General features: G+C 32.5%; 2 protein-coding genes and 1 long non-coding RNA gene across 3 annotated transcripts in view; 1 reads left to right on the top strand and 2 right to left on the bottom strand.

Annotated features, from left to right (window-relative positions):
• Positions 1-4973: 4973 nt before the first annotated feature.
• Positions 4974-12186, bottom strand: LOC105117408 (subtilisin-like protease SBT5.3). Its single transcript, XM_011015064.1, has 11 exons — positions 12106-12186; positions 11736-11845; positions 11571-11668; positions 11298-11462; positions 10857-10959; positions 10228-10759; positions 6508-6605; positions 6182-6424; positions 5977-6088; positions 5637-5850; positions 4974-5536 (listed from the first exon to the last, which is right to left on the bottom strand). The coding sequence occupies exons 1-11, from the start codon at positions 12184-12186 to the stop codon at positions 4980-4982; spliced, it is 2313 nt and encodes a 770-aa protein (XP_011013366.1). The 3' UTR covers positions 4974-4979.
• Positions 12187-15233: 3047 nt separating this feature from the next.
• The window catches only part of LOC105117410 (uncharacterized), a 16236-nt gene continuing 9845 nt past the window's right edge, over positions 15234-21624 (top strand). Inside the window, exons 1-2 of the long non-coding RNA XR_840745.1 lie at positions 15234-15428; positions 16554-16555. This is a non-coding gene — a long non-coding RNA (uncharacterized LOC105117410). The remainder of the gene's footprint in view (positions 15429-16553; positions 16556-21624) is intronic.
• LOC105117409 (splicing factor U2af large subunit A-like) overlaps positions 17000-21624 on the bottom strand; it is a 9284-nt gene continuing 4659 nt past the window's right edge. The window contains exons 11-18 of the mRNA XM_011015065.1: positions 21379-21477; positions 21144-21219; positions 20791-20879; positions 19075-19141; positions 18900-18998; positions 18416-18497; positions 17773-17840; positions 17000-17539 (exon numbers count right to left, since the gene is read on the bottom strand). Of these exons, the coding sequence (XP_011013367.1) occupies positions 17402-17539; positions 17773-17840; positions 18416-18497; positions 18900-18998; positions 19075-19141; positions 20791-20879; positions 21144-21219; positions 21379-21477 (718 nt within the window). The 3' untranslated portion in view covers positions 17000-17401. The remainder of the gene's footprint in view (positions 17540-17772; positions 17841-18415; positions 18498-18899; positions 18999-19074; positions 19142-20790; positions 20880-21143; positions 21220-21378; positions 21478-21624) is intronic.

Raw genomic sequence — 21624 nt, forward strand, 5'->3', positions numbered from 1 at the left:
CGTGCTCAAAGATGATTCATAATTGAGCGCCCTCCGTTACCGCTTTACTCGTTGGGGAAAAGTACAAATTCCATATTATTTTAAATAGGTTTTAAAATTCAAGATATTTAAAAATAAAATTAATTAATTCAATAATTAATTAATTTTATAGTCTAAACAATTTAATTTATTTTTTAATTAATGATAAAAAAAAACCTAGGTAATTGATGATAATAGGTGATACCAAATAAATCAAAATGATCAATAGCTATGGTAGTACTAGATAATGTCTAGTAAGCCAAAGTGATCTAATAAATTATGTTTATTAATTAATACATGTGAAAGATCTGATTTGATGAATATGAGAATTCTCTAATAATAAAATTAATAAATTTATAATAAAATTAATAAATTTATAGAGAGAAAATATGTAATTATATTTTATAGAGGTAGATTCTAAAAATATTTATGCTGAAAATATTAAAAATGAAAAGATTATAAATCTTGTCTTTAAAAAATTCATGAAGTATTTATAACTCACGAGTTTTTATTCTTTTGTGAAGAGAATGAGGTAAAATTTAATTTTACTTTTATAATATTTTAAATTGAGTTGTATTTTATTTAAAATAATATATATTAAATTAATATAAAAAGTGAGATACTTGCATGAGATCCTGAAAAAATTTCTAAAAAAGTTAGACTCTAACAAGATATCTAAATTTATTAAAAATAAGAACCCATTAAATCATGCTCCTTCACTGGAAAGAGCCCAGGAACATTAAGGGGGTGTTTTAGAATGGTTTTTTAGATCCATTAATTTTGAGTTTATCAATTAGAAAAAGTCACTAATATCCTACTCCCTTGTAAACTGAAAATTCATTACCTTAATAGGCCTGTTAAACATAAACAAGTTACGACGAAACCATGAACCATGGCGCAACAAAATAGAAAGTATTAGGTGTATTGTTCTTCTTTCCCTTCGATCACACCCTGTCCAAGCACTTTGAACAGATTTCTATGAAAGATGTCTCTTCTTGTCTTGATAGGTCGTGCTTTCTAAGGATGGCCAAGGATCACTCACTCAATAAATCATTCTATATCTTGCACTCTCACTCTCTCTAATTAATTGCATCATGCAATATGTCTGACTTCCTTAAAATATCTATGATAAAGTAGATAACACCTTGGTTAGTGATCAGCAGAGAGCTTAATAACAAGCGAGCGCACACACAAATAATAGCATAATATTCCTATAACATTCTTTTTATACAATTAGATGTGAGTGTTTACACTAAATTTCATCAGATGTAGGGTTATAAAATTAAGAAAATACAATTTAGAACTACAAAGGGATACAATGGGATAGCTATATAGTCATAAATTAGCTTTTACACTTGTGCCATGTTGAAGGGTACTTTTCAAAAGATAATTTTTATTTAACTATTCAATGATTACAATAAATATTTGTAAAGGTATGAAATATTTAAATTGTGAAAGATAAAATGTATTTTTTAAGTTGAAGCCCACTTTTCTTATTTATGTATTTTTTGTTCCGAAAAAAATATTTTTTTATTAACATTTTTTTAATATAAATACAATATAATTAATTAAAATGAGTATTTGTAAGAATCTAAGAAATTTAAATAATGAAACGAAAAAAAATTATTTCATGAAGTGATTATTTTCTTAATGAAAACATATTTTTTTATTAATAAAATGTTTTTTAAGTAAAAATTCATCATGCTTTAATATATATATATATATCATCATAAAAACAAAACAAAAGAAATTCATTAAAACAATAAATTTTTATGTGACTATATACAAAACAAAAGAAATTCATTAAAACAATATAAAAATTAGCAATCACAATATTGTTTAATTCTCATTGAATATCAATGTGCGAACTCTTTTTTATATATTAGGCTCATATATAATTGATAAAAAAGTGATTGAAATATAAATACAAAAGATCTAGTTTAATTTAAAAATAATAAATTATTAGTTTACGCTGTTCTATGGGTCAAATTGTTTTTTTAATGTAAAAAGAAATATCCAAGCGTTTTTTCTATAAAAAAAATAATATAATCATAAATTCAAAATATAATATATATTTAATGATATTTTTAAAAAAATATATACAAGAAAATATAGTACTTAACAGGTAAACCTCAGGTCTAAAAAAGAAAAAGGGAAAGGGCGTGTGCTCCTAGAGAAGCCATTCAATGTTTAAAAAAAAAAAAACACTAAAAATTGCAGCAACAACGTGTTATTAGTTGCAACAATTCTCCATCCACCTCTACTTGTGAAAAAATTGAGCTTGAGTTTTTTTTTTTGGATCGAAGCTCAATTTTGAACCCATTTTAGCCATAATTCTCTTTCTGAATCTGCTTTTTTATCGAGGATGGTTAAAGAGATTGAATTATCATCTCCGAGATAAATTTATTAATATTAAAATTAATTTTTTTGATGATCTATTTTACGATAACTTTCTCTTTCATCTTTTAGAATCTGGTGACCGGAAAACAATGAAAATAAAGTTTAAAGACAAACATATAACTATAAAACTCCAGGTACCAAGTCATGAGAAAACAAATACTTGAGAGACAAAAGGTAATGTTTCAATATCACTGTAGCGCTACAGTGACAAGAAGAGTGCATTCTATCCTGTTATTGCTTGAAGTATTGTATAATTTTCTATAACGACCCGTAGCATCGTTTCTGGGGCAGAAGTCATTTTATTTCTTGGAAGCGGAAGAGATGAAATTTGATGTGAATGTTCTACACAAAATCCTTCCATTGTTTGTCAACACCATGCGGAGCTTTTTAACGAATCATTTTACAGTTTTACATGTAAAATTCAAGCATGGAGGTGGTACTAACAACGAGGCAAAAAATATTGTTCTTCTGGGAAATCTCAGGTGGCATACGGGAAAAATTCTTATTATGGAATAAATTCATATCTCATGATGAGAGATCTCCATCACCTCCGTCTTCATTCCACCTCTTCTACTTGGAAAATAACTTGTAAAGCTTGGTACAGAATTAAAAGAGGATTTTGCATGGCAATTTAGGAGTGGTTCACAGGAGGCTCTAGTGAAGTTGGTTCCTCCTTGCCTATCTTTTCTTTTCGAGGCTTGCCTCAAGGTCTCTCATATCATCTCTTCGTTATGGGACTTTCATATCATGCTGCTAAAGCTTCTGATCTGCAGGTGAAAGTCATGGCTATTAGACAGGGTCTAGATCTAGCCTAGAAAAGGTTACACTTGATTTACGGAGGGCGACTAAAGCACACTTTAAAGAAAGGTAAATATGTCTTTGCTGATATATATGGCCATGCTAGGATCTTTTTCAAATGAACTCCTGCGTTCTTTGGACTTCTGCCCCTCATGGGATACGAAGTTGCCTTTCTGCTAAAGTTGTAGGACTGTGCTGTGATGATTTTGTTGTGCTATGAAATTAAACATATTAAATCTAGTTCTTAACAAATATTAAAATGCGTGGGTAAAAACACACTATAGCCTACGTCACTGTTCACATACATAGTTCACGATGGATTGCCATTGTGATTTTTTTTCATTGATTAAGCTCTTTTGTGGCCAAATTGATGGTCAATTGGCTTTGATCTGTTTAACAAGGGCAAGATTGATGGATGAAGGACCAAATTGAAAAAGATAGGTAAAATAGGTGTCAACTTCAAAGTTTGCAAAACAATTCAATATGATCATTATACTTTCCAATTTATATTTTTGGTCCCTTTGGTTTTCAAATCATCAATTTCGATCCAAACTTTACCTTTCTTGTTTTTTGATTCTTGATTTGAGGGAGGAGAGGAAAAATTACCAAATTTTAATAGTAGAGAAAAATAATCTTAATTAATTTAAATTTAAATTATTAAAAATTAATTTTGATATCAATAAAATGAGTTTTAATTGATAAGAGAGTGATAAGTCATATCATTTTTAAAAGAAACAAAAGCCAGCCCACGCACCAGGCCTGGATTGAAAGGCTATACGCCTGGGTTTATTAAGTAAATGCACACTAAGCCATCCAAGCTAAGTTTACGCGCTTGGGATTTTATTTTTTTTGTATTTATTTGATCTTTTTATTTCTTTTTTTAATTTTAAGTTTTTATTTAATTTTTTAATATGTTTTTTTATTTTAATTATTTTTTATGATTTTTTTCATAAAATATGATTTATTTTTTATTTATTTTTACAAATAAAAATTGAACTTTTTTTTTATATTAGAAACTTTCTTTCTATGTGGCCTTATTTAAAAAAAAAACAATTATTAAATAGCTTTTGTTTACATGTTTTTTTTAATCATTTTATTAAATAAAAAATTAATTCCAAAAAATAAAATTATAAAAATAACTAAATCTACATTCACATTCATTTATTCTTTAGTTAATTATTATTTAGTTTTTACTTGGTTTTCATATATAATAATAGTTTTCTTTCTAATATGTGCAACATGTAACCTTGTATTTTTTTTTTTTGTTCTTTTTAATTATTTTTGTGTGTGTATTTATTTTTATTATTATTTGATTAAATAAAACATAATTTTTAATAAATAAAATTACAAAACACAACCGGATACATAACCAATATTATGAAATTAAATATCTTGATCTACATCTATTTCTCAGTTTTTTCAGTTTAGTCTTTAATTATTGTTAATTGTTTTTGTATTTATTAGCTCAAATAATTTTTGATTGATTTAATTGGATGCATACATAAATTTCCTGATTTATAATTATGATTTTTTATGTAAAAAAATGTTTGAAAAATCCAGTATAATTTTTTTGTTAAAAAAATAATAATTGTAATATACTCTTCTCTTGTAATATTTAGATTACAACATGAATGGTACAGATATAAATTTAATACTTTTAATTAAAAATGAAAATGAATTATTTCAAGGCTTGTTTATTTCATTGATAAAACAATATATTTTTTTAACATAATTCAATCGTAGACCAGGCAGAACAAATTCAATTAATTCAAAGTCGGGTTTACTGCTTTCCTGACGACAATAGGACTCTTAACATGGTGCACACCATCTGACCATGTGAGCCCTCCAAACACGTAAGAACGGCGAAACCAATCGTCCTTAGCCTTCAGCATGACCTTGAAAGTTTTCTCTTCATTTAGCTTGCTGAATTTCAAACTCTTTGGTTCTACCTTAACTAATATTCCATCAGGCTTCTTGACACGAACTGTGTATAATCCTGGAGTTCCCACGTTCTTTAAGGTTCTAGTCAACGTGACATTTCCTGAGAGATTAGGGACGGTAATCGAAGGATAGTTGAAATTCAACAAACTGATATTCTTTGGTGGGCAATCATATGGCTCTTCGTTGAATATTGACATCTGGGTTGCATTATAGCCGATGGAGCACAGAAAATTCAAGTAATCCGTGGTGGTTAAGTCATAGACCAACCCTGGATCCATCGCGCGGTTTGGCCGCAGATGTCCTGAACCATAGTTGAAGGGGGTTGCCTCCGCAGCAGAAGCTTTGGCTATTGGCTGTCTAGCATTGCTACTCGTTCTAGCTGGAAAATCAAAAGTTTTGTTAGTAAGTTGAATTTGAAGTTAAATAAAATCATAATATAGAAACTATAGCGGAGAGCCGACAGATAGAAGCTGAACTACCGGTGGTCATGATTGCTGACTTAATCGCGGCTGGACTCCAATCAGGGTGCATGGTTTTGAGAAGACCAGCAATGCCAGAAACGTGGGGGCATGACATTGAAGTCCCAGATATAATGTTGAAGGAAAGAGGGCGCCGGTCTATAAGCCGAGATAAACGCCTTGGTGCTTTTGTATAGGCAGCTAAAATATGGACTCCTGGTGCAGTGATGTCTGGCTGGAATTTTTATCAAAATTTTGATGTTAAGAACACAGAGAGGCATTTCTTGTCTCAAAGGCCAACAATTGAAACATTTAAATCAAAATAACCAATCATAGAATAGAGAAAAATCCTGTAGCATACCTTGAGGATCTCTGGTGTAATTTCATTTGGTCCAGTTGATGAAAAGGGAGCCATGACTGGTGCAACCACTTTTCCAATTTCAGTAGAGCCACTTATATAAGCTACCGGTGACCTGAAAAGACAAACGTAATGGTTATATAGAATACTGACTTGCTCCAAGATTTGACAGATCGAAACCACTCAATTAGTACAGAGAGCTAATTACTTTGTGCTGTGGATGTAAGATAAAACGGATAGACCATCAATTGCTGAGACAAGTGAAGTAGGAACAAAGAAACCTCGAGGACTGCTTGAACTGTCTGCAAATTGATGAGCGAGGATCATCCCAACACCACCAGCCTGAGCAACCACCAAGCTCTTCTCGACATCAGATGTCATACCACGAAGACAATACACAATCTTTCCTCTTACCTTTTTTGGGTCAAGGGATTCAGGATAACATATTTGTCTGCCAATCACAAATGCATAAGGATACACATATATATATGCTCAATTGAATAGCCAACAAGTCAACATGAATCGGTTGCTTACGCTAGTTGAGCTGAGGCATTTGCAGCTTTAGCATCCACCGAATAAACTATAGGGTAATACTTCCTAGCTGACAGGTTATTGGTATTAAAGCTCGTGCCCTGTTTATAAAAAAAAAAATCCAAGAATCAAATATAATGACACAGTTGAACTATGTCAAATGGGACAGCTTTCTTGCTGCTCATATGCTAAACATAGAGTTAATTGACTGGATCATCCAGTATACTAACCTTGAATTCCTTGTTATTTCCAAGGACAACATTGGATGGAAACTCCCGATCAATTGTGCTAGCCGCAACGGTGAGAACCCACGGGGCTACATTTGGTGATTCCGGCCAGACACCTATCAATCAACCACGAATTAATCAAGAGAGAAGATTAAAATGTTACAACTAATAAGAAGGAAAAAAAAAGGACCATTCAAAAGCTGTTGCCGACCAGTGGATAGCTTAAAGAAACATTCTGAAGATGTGTCATCATCGACGATAGATTATATAATACATTAAGGGCAGCCGCAACGAGGATTTAAATATTAACGTTCTAGACCTAATAAAATACATTAAGTGCAGTCTTTATGGACCCTTCAATGCTGAAGCTCGCTTGTCCAGAGATGAAACAAAGCAGTAGTAATTATGAAACTAATAAAATTCGCTTTTCCAAATCAAACACAAGTAAGATTACCAGTGTCAAGATTTCCAATAATGACGTCTTCACCAAATCTTGCCTTTAACCAGATTGAATCAGCAGGGATTTGTCCATTTCTCTCTAGTCCAAGAAACTCCCATGACCGAGTTGTATGCAACTGATTTACTTCATTTGGAAAAACTGATACAACTTCCGGACGGTCTACAACGATAGGAAAGAACAGAAAACAATCAAAGATCCGAGTACATATTAGACTGTGAAATGAAGCAGAAGGAATGACAATATCATCAGCTTGCCATGTTTTCGTACTCGATAATTGATCCACTTCATCATCTTCAAGGGTTGCAGCAAAGCCATTGATATGACTTGTGTACGAATAAAATATTGCTTCTTTAGCTTTCTCCTTGCTGTTTAATTCACAATTTATCAGTACAACAATGGAGATGGAATATTTATTTTTTATTTTTTTTACACGGGTGTCCTGTTTGTGCTCAGCTTGATTAATTTCACAAACCTTTAAATTAATAACTGTGTAAACCTCCAATAAGCCTGAAATTTAAAGGATTGAAACTACTTGACTTTTAAGGAGCTTAAAACCTAATCAATAGCTATACCCTTCAGAATTGAGATCGAATAATTATGAAATTAGTTGTCATTACCTTTTCAAACAAGAACCCAATAGATCATAGTAGGACTCGGTCATTCCATCATTCCTCAAGGTTGAAGGTTTAGAAGTGTGTGAATTTCTCCCGAGATACACCACATAAGACTGAACCATGGAAATCATATATATATTATCATCGTAAAAATAACAGAAAACATGCATAGTAGTTGAGAGTAAGTTTTAACACTACGTGCTTAATTCCATGCTCTCTAGCGCCCTCTTGTACATGTCAAAACCTTGGCATATACTCAGAACTTGGGCTTAATTTATTTTGATCATGGCAAGCAAAAGCATTGCATGAGTATAAAAGTAAGCAACTGAGAAAGCAAAGGACATGATGATCAAAGGTCAAGAATGATACTTGCCTTTTTCACCGCTAATATTGGTCTGATCCGCAGAAAGGACAAAAGGGAGAAAAGAAGCAACAGAGAAGAAATAATCTTCATATTTCCTATACTTTCTTTTTGCTATACAAATGAAAGGCTGCTGATTCTACCCTTTATATAGGATCGTTATCTGAAAATTATCTACGAAAATGTCTTCGTAATTAATGAAATTAAGCGTGGATGAAGTTTTCAGATGTTATTACTAGTCAATAAATGATAATTAAGTTCTGCTTCTTAGTGAAGTCGTCAGATTAATAGTATATTATTGCAAGCAATGCAATAGAAAATATCAGGATTTGAGCAAGTCCAATCATATGACCCTGTAAGTGAGTAGAAAATGTCTGCGTTGGCGACTAGCGAAATGTATCAAGACATGCTTTATTATTTTTAGTACAAGCTACCTTTCAGGCATTTATTAGGTTAAGATCAACAGGGAAGTTTCCAAACTCTTGAAGTGGGGTATCCTGTCCTTTCCAGAATTTAAGATCCATGACAGGGATAATTAATTCTACACATCCCTTTCCCGAATGAGATCAAGGTTGATGCAACAAGTAAAGGACCTGTCATCTTGGCCAGTGCCCTACTTGGTTTTTTTTCTCCTTAAATCTTCTCGGTAAGGGGATGAAGGAAACAGATCAAGACAGAGTCAAACATTTAGAAAAGAAGTTCGACATGAAAATTCAACAGGGTTTAAAGATGAAACTGGTTCCATCATGTAAGATAAGAGCTTATTAATGTCCAATTAGAAAGATCGTGAAGTGTGAAGAAAATCTTAAGTTCAATTTTTAAGTGTACCATTACACGCTGTTGGAGTCCATAAAAAACTATTTTTAAGTATCCACCAACAATTTAATTTTTCTATTATATATATATATATATATTCGATATGGTATTAAAAGTCTAGATAACGAAATAGAACAAAAGATAATATTCAATCTGTGAAATTTAAATGTAATATATATTTTGAGTTGGTAATTATAGTTCTTTGCTTCACATGTCATGAGGAATGTTTAACATGTTAATTAATATAGAACACTGTCACAAAATTATCAAATATAAAGAAAAAGAAAAACCGTAATTAAATTAGGTGACATGTAGTAATAGAACATAATCTCGTTATTTTTGTTAGTAAATACCAAAAGAATTACAAGTGAAAATTAAAAAAAAAAAAAGATATCTCTTATATTTTCTCAAAAAATATTACATGTCAATATTACAAATAAAATTATCAATTAAATATAATCATTGTTAATAATTATTAGTGAATCTCTTTGTAATATTTAAGTTATAATCCTTTTTTTCATTTTTTTTCTTCCTCTTTTTATGCAGAAAAAACATTTTTTTTATTTTATTACAAGCTTTTATCTTCGTAAATCCAACTATCTCTCAACTATGTTCATGTTTTAGTTTAATTTTTTGAGTATTCTTAAGCAAATCTAAATTTTTTTATCTAAATTTTTTTTCCCTCTCATCCATTGTGTTGTCGATCCCTTTTAATAGTGTGAGCTTTTGATTATTTTTTTTTATCATCATAAAATATTATTTAAAGTGTGCACGTGTATATGATTATGTTTATACCGTAATGTTTAAGAACCAAGGAGAATGTTACAAAAACATTAAAAAATCGAACTGAAAACAGAAAAAAACAAGGAGAAGATGTACGCAAAATTAAAAGCTTTTGAACATGATTAGTTGGAGAGTAGCTTTTGCTCAAAGGGTGCAGTTTCTTGAAGACTAGCCATAAATAGGAAACTTGGAGTGCTCAAAGATGATTCATAATTGAGCGCCCTCCGTTACCGCTTTACTCGTTGGGGAAAAGTACAAATTCCATATTATTTTAAATTACTTCCTAGCTGACAGGTTATTGGTGTTAAAGCTCGTGCCCTGTTTATAAGCGAATTCCAAGAATCAAGATATAATGATACAATTGACCTATGTCGGTTGCTGTAGAGTGTAAATGGGACAGCTTTCTTGTTGTTCATATGGTACACATAAGAGTTAATTGACTGGATCATCCAGTATACTAACCTTGAATTCCTTGTTATTTCCAAGGACAACATTGGATGGAAACTCCCGATCAATTGTGCTAGCCGCAACGGTGAGAACCCACGGGGCTACATTTGAAGCTGTTCCGAAGCCAAAGCCTTGTCCGGAGTTCCCAGCCGAGCAAACTACAAGAATTCCGTTCATAACAGCCTGAAAAGCTCCAATTGCAATACCACTTCTGAAGTAAGGAATAGCAACTGCCCTTCCAAGTGAAATGGACAAAATGTCAACCCCATCTTGAATAGCAGCGTCGAAGGCAGCCAATATATCAGCATCATAGCATCTCGGCCAGCACACCTTGTATGATGCAACTCGTGCATTAGGTGATCCTCCTTTAGCCGTCCCGTAGGCTGATCCTAGGAAATTGGCACCTGAAACAAAGCGACCACCAGCTGTAGATAGAGTGTGGGTACCATGACCATCAGTATCTCTTGCGGTGTTATTGGACGAATCAAGTGCACGGCCTAGAGCTGCTTCATAACCCTTGTTGAAGTACCTTGCTCCGATCAACTTCCTGTAAGTAATTACATTGATTTCTTTTTTTAGAACTTGTATCAACAAGCCTTTTTCACTGTTCTTAGCAATGTTAGAGAGCAGGCGAAGAAAGAAACCTGTTGCATTTAACCCCATCATTTGTTTCACAGTATCCTTTCCACCTTGTTGGAATTGGTCCCATTCCTTCATCGTCGAAGCTCTGTGATTCCGGCCAGACACCTATCAATCAACCACGAATTAATCAAGAGAGAAGATTAAAATGTTACAACTAATAAGAAGGAAAAAAAAAGGACCATTCAAAAGCTGTTGCCGACCAGTGGATAGCTTAAAGAAACATTCTGAAGATGTGTCATCATCGACGATAGATTATATAATACATTAAGGGCAGCCGCAACGAGGATTTAAATATTAACGTTCTAGACCTAATAAAATACATTAAGTGCAGTCTTTATGGACCCTTCAATGCTGAAGCTCGCTTGTCCAGAGATGAAACAAAGCAGTAGTAATTATGAAACTAATAAAATTCGCTTTTCCAAATCAAACACAAGTAAGATTACCAGTGTCAAGATTTCCAATAATGACGTCTTCACCAAATCTTGCCTTTAACCAGATTGAATCAGCAGGGATTTGTCCATTTCTCTCTAGTCCAAGAAACTCCCATGACCGAGTTGTATGCAACTGATTTACTTCATTTGGAAAAACTGATACAACTTCCGGACGGTCTACAACGATAGGAAAGAACAGAAAACAATCAAAGATCCGAGTACATATTAGACTGTGAAATGAAGCAGAAGGAATGACAATATCATCAGCTTGCCATGTTTTCGTACTCGATAATTGATCCACTTCATCATCTTCAAGGGTTGCAGCAAAGCCATTGATATGACTTGTGTACGAATAAAATATTGCTTCTTTAGCTTTCTCCTTGCTGTTTAATTCACAATTTATCAGTACAACAATGGAGATGGAATATTTATGAAATTAGTTGTCATTACCTTTTCAAACATGAACCCAGTAGATCATAGTAGGACTCGGTCATTCCATCATTCCCCAAGGTTGAAGGTTTAGAAGTGTGTGAATTTCTCCCGAGATACACCACATAAGACTGAACCATGGAAATCATATATATATTATCATCGTAAAAATAACAGAAAACATGCATAGTAGTTGAGAGTAAGTTTTAACACTACGTGCTTAATTCCATGCTCTCTAGCGCCCTCTTGTACATGTCAAAACCTTAGCATATACTCAGAACTTGGGCTTAATTTATTTTGATCATGGCAAGCAAAAGCATTGCATGAGTATAAAAGTAAGCAACTGAGAAAGCAAAGGACATGATGATCAAAGGTCAAGAATGATACTTGCCTTTTTCACCGCTAATATTGGTCTGATCCGCAGAAAGGACAAAAGGGAGAAAAGAAGCAACAGAGAAGAAATAATCTTCATATTTTCTATACTTTCAATTTGCAATACAAATGAAAGGCTGCTAATTCTACCCTTTATATAGGATCGTCATCTGAAAATTATCTGCGAAAATGTCTTCGTAATTAATGAAATTAAGCGTGGATGAAGTTTTCAGATGTTATTACTAGTCAATAAATGATAATTAAGTTCTGCTTCTTAGTGAAGTCGTCAGATTAATAGTATATTATTGCAAGCCATGCAGTAGAAAATCTCAGGATTTGAGCAAGTCCAAGTATCATATGACCATGTAAGTGAGTAGAAAATGTCTGCGTTGCCGACTAGCGAAATGTATTAAGACATACTTGATTATTTTTAGGAAAAGTTACCTCTCAGACATTTATTAGGTTAAGATCAACATGGAAATTTCCAAACTTTTGACGTGGGTTATCCTGTCCTTTCCAGAATTAAAGATTCATGACTCGGATAATTAATTCTACACATCTCTTTCCCGGAGGAGATCAAGGTTGATGAACAAGTAGATGACCTGCCATCTTGGCCAGTGCCCTAGTTGGTTTTTCTTTTTTAATCTTCTCTGGAATGGGATGAAGGAAACAGATCAAGACAGAGTCAAACATTTAGAAAAGAAGTTCGACATGAAAATTCAACAGGGTTTAAAGATGAAACTGGTTCCATCATGTAAGATAAGAGCTTATTAATGTCCAATTAGAAAGATCGTGAAGTGTGAAGAAAATCTTAAGTTCAATTTTGAAGTATACCATCATACTTAATTTTTTTAGATGGTAATTATACTTCATTGATTCAATAATACATCATGACTTTTGTTTCTCTAGAATCATTTAGATAATAATAGTTGAAGCATGGAGTTCAATTGACATATCTTATAAACTCTTGCTAGAAATTCATCGAGGTCGTATAGGAATTGCTTCACATGTCAATTAATATAGAACATTACCAAAAAAAAATTACCAAATATAAATAAAAATATCGATAAAAAAAAAACCAATAGCAAATTACAATGATATTTACTGATGAAACATAACGTCATTATTTCTGTCAGAGAATTATAAGTGAGAATCAAGAAATGAAAAAAAAAATGGGCAGGTATCCTCTTGTTATTTCCTTGAAAAATATTATATGTCAATATTACAAATAAAATTACCGATGAAATATAACCATTGTTAATATTTGTTAGTGAATCCGTTGGTAATATTTTAGTTATAACCTATTAGATCTCCTACCCCTCTTTTTCATTTCTTATTCTTCTTGCTTTTTCATGCAGAAAAAAGTATCATTCCTCCTTATTTTGTCACAAATCAAGTTTCTATCTTAACAAATTTGGCCATCACAACTCTCAATTTGTTAATATCCATGTTCTGGTTTAATTTTTTTAATATTTATCATATTAAGTAAGCAAACTTACCTCTTTTTTTTTGTTAATTTTATTGGTAAGTAATTCATGATAGCTCATTAACTTGGTATCAGTAATTTATTTAGTTCACAATAATAATTAATATATTTTCTCATCAATATTCTATATAAATTTCATATAAGTAATAGGTAATCATTTTTGGCGTTGATCTTTAGGTCACACTCACATACACATATACATACACATATATTAATAATAACAATAATATGAAAATTGGACTAATAATATGCTTGGTAAAGAATTAGTTTTAAACAGGTTTATACAAACACCATATTAATAAATATAAAAAATTTTAGTGTTCATTTTAGTGTTTTATATAAATCTATAAATATCATGTTGATAGCACACTTAAAATAAATGTCCCCACTTCATTATGCATATATAAGAAGGGTTGATTAAATCTCTGATAGACGGTTATAAGAATTCACCTAGATTAAAATTAATAAATATAGGATTTTGTATAAATCAATCAATTGTTTGGCTTAATCAAATGAATTGATAGACCATTTATTTATTCATGATAAACACCTGAGAATTCTGAAAAAAAGGGTCAACCGATTAGCTTGATCAATTTGAACTATTCATCGATTTCAATTGTCAATGGGACTGTAACGACTATAAAAGACTAATTTTTATAATTGTGAAAAAAAAATCCAAACCTGATCTTATTCTCAATACACTTAAACAACTTCAAATCCCTTAAAGTGTTATCTTGTGAGATATAGAGATATTAAATATTTGAATTGTATTATCTATTTTATTGAGAGAGTTATTTATAATAACAAAATCAATCTTGTAAACCTTTGAAATTTAGATAAAAACTTTTGATATTGATGAGGTATATTCATCAAGGAAGAAAATCTTGAAAAGCATATCTTCACATGATGTAAATATATTGGCATGGATTCATTAAATGAATATTGTACTTTACAGCATGGACAAATAAAAGAATACAAAACTCAAGTATGATTTGATGTTTGAGATGTGAATATAGGCTTACCGAACTATGTTAAAAATAAGTTTGTAAATTCTTTCACTTACTTATTTATTCTAAGCATTTTAATTATATTATTGGTTATTGTATCTATCTAAATTAATATGCTTTATTTGTTAATATTAGTGGTAAACTTATTATCAAAACTTAGTTATTATTTTCATGGCAACTACTAATTATAATCTTCAAAATGACCTCTAAGCCACCTTTTTTTTATTATAATGATTATGCATAGAATGATTATATATCTTTAATTTATTAATTATGATTTAGCTTATCTTGTAACTGTAATGCCCATAAACACATAAAAGTGAGGTCATAAAATCATCAAACAAGACAAAGCTAAACTTAATTATAGAATCTAGTTTCAAATTATTAGTAATAGTCAAAGATCCTTCACTAGTTACTAGGTCAAAGAACCATCGGAAATAGAAACAAACTTTTGTGAGGACGAGTGAAATGTCTAGAATCAAATGTAATATTAGAATTAAAACTTTATCACCATTGTTTACAGTTACGAGCAATGCTGGGGTTTATCGACGATATTTTCTTCTGTTTTTGTTTCAACGGCTTCTGCGGTGGATCACAAATATAGTCCCTTTATCTTGATCATCACACAAGTCCCATAACATCAAACAGCAATGATTGCATTTATAAATACTTAGAAACACTGTTATTGTTTCTAAGCTAACTTGGTCTAGTTCTATTCTATGATTTGGATGAGGCCAGTTTCGTGCCAACTGAAGCATCAGAGTTTTTAGTTTCTTCTAGAAGTTTTTCATTGGTTTCTTTGAGCTCCTAAACCTCATTTTTTAGCTGGTTCAGAACTCTAACAGCATCGTATAATTTCACAGGTCTGTCAATCTTGGTTGGTCTTCCAGGTTGCGAAACAGAGCTCAAATCTTGAAACATATCATTCAATCCTCCCTCCGCAACTTCTCGTGGCAAGCTTTGATCCCTGCTCTGGTACATGAATCAGTGCGCCCCCTCTTCTGTTGATGAAACGCAATATTGTTCAACCTTGCGATTTAGGGTGCCTTTGTTTACATTAAAAAATTGTTTTTTTGGGTGTTTTTGTATATGTAAAAAATAAATTTTAAAAAATAACTACTGTTATGATGTTAGCTAAACACCTTGAACCCCAAGCAATGACGTTTTGCATCTCTAAAAGTTTGTTTTGGAAACAAATATTTAAAATAAATCAATAGCAGATATTTTGACTCAATTTTTGGAGAAAAATGTTTTAACCCTTGAAGTGGAAAATATTTTCCTTCACATTATCATGATAGTCATGAATAAATCAATAGCACAACCATTCCGTCGCTGGTCTCTACCTTATTAATTACTATTTTATTATTATACGACCATGATTTTTTATAACCGTTACCACAGCCACCTTGTCCCCACCTCCCCACCACCGTTACATAAATCCTTCTGAGACTATCACAACCGTCATTGATGTGATTATTATCAACATCTCTTTATTAAAATAAATAATATTTTATCCTCATCATCGTCATTTTCACTGCTATAACAACTACTATCATAGAGCCAGTATTATTATCATTTTTTATTGAGAAAATTACCTTGGACATTGTATAATTTAATCATTTTTTTATTTTATAATCAATTTTTTAAATATTACAATTTATAACCTTGGTTAAAATAAAATTTGAAAATCAATTAAAACAAAACCAATAGTAGCTTCATATATATATATATATATATATATATGAAGCTACTATTGGTTTTGTTTTAATTGATTTTCAAATTTTATTTTAACCAAGGTTATAAATTGTAATATTTAAAAAATTGATTATAAAATAAAAAAATGATTAAATTATACAATGTCCAAGGTAATTTTCTCAATAAAAAATGATAATAATACTGGCTCTATGATAGTAGTTGTTATAGCAGTGAAAATGACGATGATGAGGATAAAATATTATTTATTTTAATAAAGAGATGTTGATAATAATCACATCAATGACGGTTGTGATAGTCTCAGAAGGATTTATGTAACGGTGGTGGGGAGGTGGGGACAAGGTGGCTGTGGTAACGGTTATAAAAAATCATGGTCGTATAATAATAAAATAGTAATTAATAAGGTAGAGACCAGCGACGGAATGGTTGTGCTATTGATTTATTCATGACTATCATGATAATGTGAAGGAAAATATTTTCCACTTCAAGGGTTAAAACATTTTTCTCCAAAAATTGAGTCAAAATATCTGCTATTGATTTATTTTAAATATTTGTTTCCAAAACAAACTTTTAGAGATGCAAAACGTCATTGCTTGGGGTTCAAGGTGTTTAGCTAACATCATAACAGTAGTTATTTTTTAAAATTTATTTTTTACATATACAAAAACACCCAAAAAAACAATTTTTTAATGTAAACAAAGGCACCCTAAATCGCAAGGTTGAACAATATTGCGTTTCATCAACAGACACAAGTTCCTGGTAGTCGATCAACCCCATACACTCCACTGTCAGTGCCTAGTTTTTGAGGTCCACCACCAAAATTGGCATAAAAGCTGGTTCACCGGAAAGAGAATGCAGGTGGCCTGCAGTAATGTTAATCCACAAGTTGCTCAAAACAGTGGAGCACAAGGGACGGAGATAATGAAGGGGAACAAGCTACCTTAACTATCAGATTATGCTCTTTGTTTGCTGTCAGTTGACTCATAAAATCATATTTACATATCTGAGACCTCTCCGCATGAAGTAGCTGCTAACAGATGGCAATAAATGATTTGATAACATAAATTGCCATATAGAACTTAAGAATGGAAATGGTGTTCCTAAGTTCACTAAAAACCGTAATCCCCATTGTGATACTTGTCTTCTGGATAATAAGACGCGTTCACAGTATTTCCTCCAAATTTCCTCCCATTTAGTGCACTTCTTGCATTTGAACAGCTACTGGTATCGGAATACTCTAAGAACACCTGCAAGAAACACGAGTACAGAGTACTCTAAAATATATCATATTCTCTGGTGCAACTAACTTCATTAGAACAGTTCCTCTTCCTTTCAAACTGGGCAGTAAACTTGAAAAATTTAGAATGAATGGCGGATGCTTTCCTAAGTATTGGTATACCTGTGAAGAAAGCTAGACACAGATCTCAACACTACATATACAAGACGTTTAAAACAGATGCAGCACAAGAAAACCGAATACCTTTCCAGCACCAGATATTTGCTCTTCAGTCTGACTTGGGCGAGGGATAACAACATTGATCAAGGTTCCTAATCACAACCAAGCACATATTATTATTTGCAATATGCAATGATAAACTACACAAACAAAAGAACTACATGCATAAGTTGTGTGGTTCAGGGTCAATAATTGGATGTTAAGTGTTAATGAATGAACTGTCAAGGGTGTAAGAAAGTAGTTGAAGGGTGAAGTGTTAAAAATGTTTAGTTTTTGTGTAATAAATTAAGCATAATTGTAGGGTGCAATTTAAAAATAATAAATCAAATTAAATACAATTTTAAAAAAATAAATATAGAATATCGATGGGACCCAATATTAGGTGTAAGAAAAAGACAAGAATGAATGATGATTTGAATAAAAAATTAAATAAAGGAATTAAGTGTTAACCCCTTAAAGTTTTTCCCATGCCCCTAAAGTTTCCCAAACAAGGTTAAAAGAAGTTAAGGTTAACAAGCGAAGACTCAACCCCCTTTAACCCAAAACCAAACACAGCCTTGTTAGAAACAAGCATAATAGCAATTCCCATGATGAGATCATTTTTCTGCATGGCAACATATAGTCCGTCCTAATGTACAGAAGTAAATTTTCATCATTGTGTGCATACCAAATTTACAACATTCTTCCCGCATATCTTCTAATATTTCTTCATACTCTACATCATCTGCTAGTACTTCCATTGCAATTGCCTTTATCAGAAAGAGGATAAAAGAGAATTAGATTTATCAATCATTCAGTCAGCATACATCCATTAAACCAAGGATGAAAAAACTGATGGTTGGACAAGGTGCACGTGAGAAGGATGGATGATCTAAGTTCAGTGGTGCAATATGCAAATATCATATACATGGGGACAAACATCTGGAATATCATGGCATGCATTATCTGGGGATGAAGGAACTGGGACAAGTGAAGGAAAAACATCAAGGTGCTAAAGAAACAAGCTTCCATTCTGAGCATTCTGGAGATCTGTTTATTTCCTCTTCTTCTCCCCCATTCTTTAAATAGAGGGTTATGGCAGTGGTAAGAGTAAGAGTAATACTAGTAACGAAGAAAATAAAATCACAAACTAGAAAAAAGATATATGGCACCTCAGTTAAGCATAAAACTTTAGATGGAGAGTGTGAAGATTCTGCCAATGGTATCCCTACTCCAGGAAGATTCATAACACCAGCTTGCAGGGCCATTTTCTGCAACCCGAAACCATATGAGAGCCTTGATCATAGTTTTAAGAGTAAATAAAACAGATGAAACGCATTCCTTTACCTGGATAGCTATATGTTGCTGAGCTTGAGCTAATATATTTTCCTGTTCCGACCTGGACTGCCCGCCACTGTTTCAGGCAACATGCATCCACTGAGTGTACAGAATAATGAACTACAAAATTAATGCACAAGTATAATCTGAAACCACACATGCAAATTTTCTCATAGCTAAGGGTCTGTGGAACAAACAGCAGGTAGGTGCAATACAAGAAATTTATGTTTCTCTGAAACCAATTTTTCTCCCTTCATGCTTTACTATTTCTTCTCAATTTTAATGAAAACAACACATTCTTCATTCCTTTCTTTATTGTGGCTTGTTTTCACATCACCCATGATACGTGTGAAACAAGGAGGGATGGAAAAATGAATTTCATTGACAGAAATGCATTAATTTATTGCCTTCAATTTACATCCACAAGTCAAAATGAGTCCGTTTTAACTTAACTGACCTTAACATGTGGATTCTCAAAATGAAAAAACATCTTTGACTTAAACAAGGAAGTCCATGGGTTAATTATTCTCAAGTCTCCCCCCCACCCCCCTCTCCCAAGACACGCATGTACATCTTTTGTCTCAATCATTGAGTGATACATGAGATTAACTTATACCCATCAAACTTCATGAGTTAGAAAGGCAAACTGTCCACCCTTTGCTCATAGCCTTTGACAACAGATGCAATACAGAGACAACCAGCTGCATCGCCAAAGTAGGCAATGTCCCCTCCACAGTCCAAACAACCCTACCAGTTAGGTGTGTGATGGTAGTGAGATTAAACAAATTGCACAAAAGAGCCATGACACCTTGGAGAGGGTTAGTTTTTTTCTTTGAGGTCTCAAGAAAAGTCATGGACTTCCAGTCATGTCTAGATATTACTTGAGCTTCTTTTTATCTCCAATATCTTATTTGGCTTCTAGTGTATATGGGGAATGATAAACCTAGAAAGGTTAAAACAAAATCACGGTCATCAAAAGCAAAAATTTCTTGCTTTTCACTGAAAATAAAACTATAAAGGCCAAATAAGAATACAATTGCTATTTGATTGAGAAAAAATATTTTCATCCCCCTTTGAAACCAGTCAAATTTATATGAATAATTCCTCAAAAGTTCTATGTTTCACATGACCCACTTAACACCAATCAACATTATTCATGGGGACATCCTCCAATCAGCAATCCATACTGATTCATTAGAAGATTGATGAAGAGGAAAGAAAACATAAAACACTTCTTGTTCTCCCTGTAAAAGCACAAATTTTAATATTCGCACTTGTACAAACACACACACACTAGTACGCGAATGCACAATTTCTGTTCCCATTGCACAGTTTCAACATTAGTGCATCTCAAATGTCACTTGTCATTTTGGAATCTAAATATCCCAAGTCTAAAATTAATCATTATTGCTGAAGTACAGGAAAATCAGCAACACAATAAGCCTACGCTTCCAGTAAGCTTGAGAGAGCAGATTGGTTTTAAATGACACTCCTGTCATAGACAGGCATAATTTCCACTAGTGCCAATTTTGGAAAAAAATCGGGGACTACCAAGTTTTGTAAAAAGAAAATCAGCACAAACTGATAAGCCTGCCCTATAAAACCATAGTAGTACAAGCATGTAGAAAGGTAACAGAAAAAAGGAGCATAAATTTTGATGCATGCATGAGGAATGATAGTGTAAATTCCAGCCAAATCTTGGCTCATTTGACTAAAAAGACTAACCTTTCAGTACCACGACGGACAGTTAAAGTTTTATCTCCCATTTTCAAGCCATTTAGAGCAGCACATGCAATATCAGTCACTGCAGGATCCTGAAGAGCTTGCACATTATTTCACCAGTTAGGGGAAAAAAATGACACCCCAACATTATACCCTAGTGTGTGTGTGTGTGTGTGTGTGCGTGTAATCTAAAACAAGCAAGACAACAAAGGTTTTAACAACCAATTATAAATCCAACCTAAGATGAGAAAAGCTATATTGAATTTCAGCAATCAAGATGCTATTCAGATCAAAACATAATATGATTTAGCTGTTGAGACAGATACCAAATAAATGTAATGCTTGAATTCACTCACCTGATAGACACAGAAACCATATCCTTTAGAGTTCCCAGTGTCTCTGTCCTTCACAAGGTCAAAACCACGGAGAGGTCTGCATAGATCAAAGGCAACCATTGCAACAGTTAAAACATCTATTTAGCATACCGACTAAAAGAGATTAGATTAATAAATATGAAGAGCAAAAAACACAAAGAAGATCACTGCAGCAAGAAAATTGAAAATGAAAGACAAATGTGGTTGAACTTCATACCCGAAAGACTCTAGCAGCTCTCTTATCTGTGACTCGGTAAAGTAATATGGCAATCCACCCACAAAGACACGATCAGGCCCTTCTGCTCCGCTAATTGTACTGAAAATCAGATCATAAATAAGGAGACCAAAAGTAAAGGAAGATCCTTCAGCTCAATGTAAAATCCATCTGTGCTTATACAAATGGACAGTGGCGTATTGTACTAAACAAAAACAAAAACACAATCAGCAAGACAAACTCCTGCTG

Source organism: Populus euphratica, unplaced genomic scaffold (genome assembly GCF_000495115.2).
Source record: "Populus euphratica unplaced genomic scaffold, PopEup_1.0 scaffold1339.1, whole genome shotgun sequence".
Taxonomy (NCBI): Eukaryota; Viridiplantae; Streptophyta; class Magnoliopsida; order Malpighiales; family Salicaceae; genus Populus; species Populus euphratica.